General features: G+C 43.0%; 2 protein-coding genes across 2 annotated transcripts; both read right to left on the bottom strand.

The window, feature by feature from the left end:
- Positions 1-1,498: 1,498 nt before the first annotated feature.
- On the bottom strand, positions 1,499-2,128 carry TEOVI_000288500 (kinetoplast DNA-associated protein, putative; the record flags this gene model as incomplete). The annotated part of the gene is made up of 1 exon (XM_067225883.1): positions 1,499-2,128. The coding sequence occupies one exon, from the start codon at positions 2,126-2,128 to the stop codon at positions 1,499-1,501; it is 630 nt and encodes a 209-aa protein (XP_067081984.1).
- Positions 2,129-2,732: 604 nt separating this feature from the next.
- Positions 2,733-4,202, bottom strand: TEOVI_000288600 (uncharacterized protein; the record flags this gene model as incomplete). Its single annotated transcript, XM_067225884.1, has 1 exon — positions 2,733-4,202. The coding sequence occupies one exon, from the start codon at positions 4,200-4,202 to the stop codon at positions 2,733-2,735; it is 1,470 nt and encodes a 489-aa protein (XP_067081985.1).
- Between the last annotated feature and the right edge of the window lie 437 nt (positions 4,203-4,639).

The raw sequence follows: 4,639 nt of genomic DNA on the forward strand, positions 1-4,639 counted from the left end.
TGTGGGGGAGGAGGAAACTGAAATCATATGCCCGACAAAAGAAAGAAGGAGAAAAGAAAAAAAAGAAAACAAAACAAAAGCAAAAACATCGAGGTTTGCAGCTCACAATGAAATGGAAAGGGAATACCGAAAAATAACAATAAGTTTGCATGGTGGAGTGTTTTGACGGGAAAAGTGAAAAATGCATAAAAATAATGATAATAGAAGCGAAGCGAAAGGGAGGGAGGGAGGGAAAGGTTAAAGCAGAGCGAACGCAAAAACAAAATAAAAAATGTTTCTAAATGACAACAACAGAACATCAACAAGGCGACGGAACGCTCAGCCAAACGTGCAACACGGTAACGAAACACTCGAGGACGCACCGCAAAAAGGATGTATCAACAACTCAAAAATTCAGCGAAGGGGGGAACTAACGAAACGAAGGCAAAAAAGAAAAACATTAGAAGAGTCAAGAAACACCAACTAAAAAGGAGAGGTTTAACAAAAAGGCATGGATGGATGAATGCGGAATGGAGGGGGGGGCCCACTTATTCCCTTCAGCACAAACATTACTGCTACGATTGGAGACATAAATGCAATTAGAAACATGAGTGAGGCAAGAAAGGAGGGAAAGAAGACTTCATTCCTTCTACTCACTACTATAACTGTACAGACATAATGTCATTCCATCCACCTCCTCCTTTTATCTCCCCTACACATGGTGGCCGTCTTCTTAAGACCGACGCGGTGCATACCTTCCAAAACAACTACAATACAGTTTATAATGATAATAATAATGATAAATAATTAAAAGACACGGGAGGAAAGAAAGAAAGAAATGCAATGAAAGAAAGTATACGTCTTTTAAACACTTCAGGAGCCGCATTTCCATCTTTTCTTTCCTTCCATTCTTTTTCTCCTTCCTTCTCTCTTCGACTCCTTCCCTCACCTCCGAATGCATCAGTTCCATACGCAATCGCTACTGTCACCTACCCAAGCAAGAGGCAAAACAAAGAAAGAAAAAGAAAAAAGAAAGACAAACAATACAACTAAAAGTTCGAAAACTACAAATACACATTTCTTTTCTTCTTGTGCGTGTTTTTTTTCTTTTTCTTCCCTCAATAACCGCCCCTGAGAAGGCGCACATCCCCACCAAAAGATAACGACATGACGTCACGGAACTAACGAAAAGCGAAAGGAGCAGACGCAAGATATGCAGCATGAATACACTAATCACGGTAAAAACAAAAAAAATGAGAGTATAAGACACCAAGGGCAATCCTTCTCCATATCAGTTATCCGTCTTTCGTGTTTGTCTTTCCTTCTCTCCCTCCGAGACTTTGATTTTATTTTATTTTATCTCAGTATTTTTTTTTGCTTTGTTTTGTCTTCTTGTCTGCTTCTGCGACTCTCTCTCTCCCTCCCTCTCTCTCCCTCCACTTACACACGCCCACGCCCATGCATCCATTCTTCGCAATTACAACAACTGATTTAACCCTCCCACTCAGCCACATTTCCTTCACTTTTTTTTCGTTACCTTCTTTTCTTTTTGAGTTGGTTTCTCTTCCTTTTTCGGTGCTCCCCGTCCCTTCCGTGTTGGTTTCTTTTCACTTGTATCGGATTTTCCCCCTTCTTTTTGCGCCGCTCGCAACATTTCACTAGCGTCCTGAACTGCCTTCGCTATTACTACTTCCTTCTCTTTTGCCTTAACACTAGCGGAACCCTTTCCTCCAGGCAACGCAGCAAGGGAATGCCCTTTTGGCATACTTTTAATTACTTCCTCCATTTGTATAGGCCGGGATAAGTTATATAACTTGGAAAGTGCTGCAAACCGCTTGCGATAATTCAATCCACGCACTGATGCGTAGTTATTCTTCACAAACGTTGCGAAAGTTCCTTTGCTCTTGCGACGCGACGAGCGCTTTTCATCAGTTATTTCTGTCTTCGACCGCTTCCCAAGGTTCGGATGGCGGGCGGCACGCATATTAAGTTCACGCCGTTGGTTTTGTGAGAGTTCCTTATACATCTTAGAGAGTAATTTCCCTCTCTTAGAGATAGCACATCCCTTTAGTGCGGGATTGTTTTTTTGATCCATCATAAAAAGTGTGAAGGGACTCACAGCTAGAAAACGCAAACAAGCGCGGAACATATCTATATTAATAACTTTCCCTCTCTCCACTCGCCGTCGCTGTTACTTCCTCCTTCTGTCGATGTTCACTGTTGACACAGTTACTTATCACTTCTATTTTTTCTGGTATCGTTTCCGCTCTACTTCTTTTCTATTATTACTATTATTATTTCTGTCGTTGCTTTGTTTTGTTTTTAACTGCTCTTCTTTTTTTTTTCCCCCCTCTTGGTGTTTTACTGCCTCTGACCCAAATGATACAAAACAAAAAAAAATGTTTTGCGTGAGTAACCGCAAGCCTTCAGTGCTTGGGGTCTCTAAGAAGAAGAGGATGAAAAGGGGGAAAAAAAATAAAAGAATTTAGTCAATCAGCAAATAACAGACAGGTTGAAGCGACTTTAAAAAAAAAAAAGCGAAGTCCCGTACGGAAAAGCACACAAGTGAAATCAAGTTTAATTTATGCTCTTCTCGAGTTTAAGTAATCAATGTCTCGCCGAATACATGCCTTTGCTCCACCTCACGGTTAGTAAAAACGCGGGGAGAAATAAAAGAGGTGTGTGAAAGCGAACAAAATTATAATAATAAATGCGGTCACAGCGCGACCACAGGGAACGTAACTATGTGAAGGTTAAAGATACCTCTGCACCACGCCATGAATTACCTGAGCATCTTTTAATGCACAGTGCGACTCCGTATATCCAACAATTTCTCTCCTCAACCCTTCTTGCATACCGGCATGGTACCAACAGAATTCACCATGAGCCTCCGCCGCATCACCTTTAGTTTCCCGCCATTCACCCTGTGCGAGTAGTTTCTTTAAGGCTTGGATATCAAAACAAGCAATATCCTCCAGTTTGGGTATGGGCATGTTACTGCTTTCTGCAATCCGTGCAGCTCCAAATACCCACCGCAGAGCCTGAACATCCATAAGAGAACCCTTGTTGATAAGCACTACCCGCTCGCAAGACAAAAACTGGGAAATCTCCTCAGCAACTTTCGTGTAGTCACGGCGAAGAAACGTGACATTGTTTAGTGGTACGTGGTGACTTGAGGGAATTGCACCGCAACTTAGTCCTAATGCTACTTGGGAATTTTCTATCACGCCTGGATGAAGGAAACAATGGAAAGGTTGGAAGGAATGATCACCTCCACTCGGAACCAGCGCAATCTCCAGCGGAAGGGGGACAGAATTCTTTTGAACCACAGCTGCCTCCACGTCAAGGAACACAAAAATAGCATTTTGCATTCCTCCCATCGCCTCGATGTGAGCAGATAGAGCGGCAGAACTTTGCATCTGCCTGATATATTGCCTCCGTCCCTTCTTTTGTTGCCTCTGCGGAGGATTAGGGATAGTCACAAAACCTGTCTTTTTGGGGTGTGTAGACCTGAAAAACATAACGTAATCACTTTCGGTTGCCAAACGGTGAGAAGGGTAATATGACTTGATCCCTTCTACCGTGTTGGGATCTTCGGTCATTAGTAGTGCCCAACCTGTGGGTTCCCTTTGAATGTAACCCACAACAAAGTCAATATCTGGGTACTGCGCCACATGACGCTCCCTGAGTTCGCTGCGACTCACTGTTAACCCCACCTCAACAAGTAAAGAATTTCCTCGGTGCTTGTCCATGAATTTTGTGGCAGGGCTTGGTTTCCCAACAGTTCTCAAAGTGGTTTCGGCACACCCGTTTTCCGGTTGTAGTCGCACGTCATGATTTTCCTCCGCATCTCCATCATCACCCCCCTCTTCCCCGTGTTTATCAAATGCCTCATGATCTTTCGCTGCAGCCTCCCAGTCAATATCTTCTCCTTCATATTCCACATTTTCCCCATCCTCCTCACAATCCCCCTCACAACTTAACACGTTACTCAAGTCAAGAAGAATCTCCTTAGATGGAACATATAAGTCGGGGAATGCTGATCGAAGTGGGCCATCTTCATCCTCAAAAAGCCGCAAATAGGAGAGACGCAACGTGTAAAGAGAATCCTCCTGATGCTCTACCTGTTCATCGAGCAAACGATCAAAGTCATCCATTTCTGGGTCCTCATCAGAAGTAAAGTCGTCAAACTCACTAATAATGCTCTCGCTATCCGAGTACATTTTAAATTGCCTTGTATTTTTTTTTTTGAGGTGAGGAGTCACGTGAAGACAAAAAAAACAAAAAGAAGGCCGCAATGCAAAGCGTGTATACAACCACAGCGACAAGGTAAAACGGAACACAGGGACGAAACCCAGACAACAAAATGAGAAGAAATGACATCAACAATATTAATAATAGTAATAATAGCTAATTGAGGGGCCACCCACGTGGGGCCCACCAGACAGGTGGTGGACACCATAACCGTTATTAAACCCTATTTCTTCACAATTAGCTGTGGAAACTCAAAACACAAACGGCACGGGCGAATGCACCTGGTGAATATGTCAAGGTCATTACGATGTGCGGTTACAACATATCTTTTTACCATACACACCGATAGACGTCCGAAACATGGAAGAACAAAAAAACAAAAACACACACACACACACACACACAC

This window comes from Trypanosoma equiperdum (assembly GCF_001457755.1).
Source record: "Trypanosoma equiperdum strain OVI genome assembly, contig: ctg_631, whole genome shotgun sequence".
Lineage (NCBI taxonomy): Eukaryota > Euglenozoa > Kinetoplastea > Trypanosomatida > Trypanosomatidae > Trypanosoma > Trypanosoma equiperdum.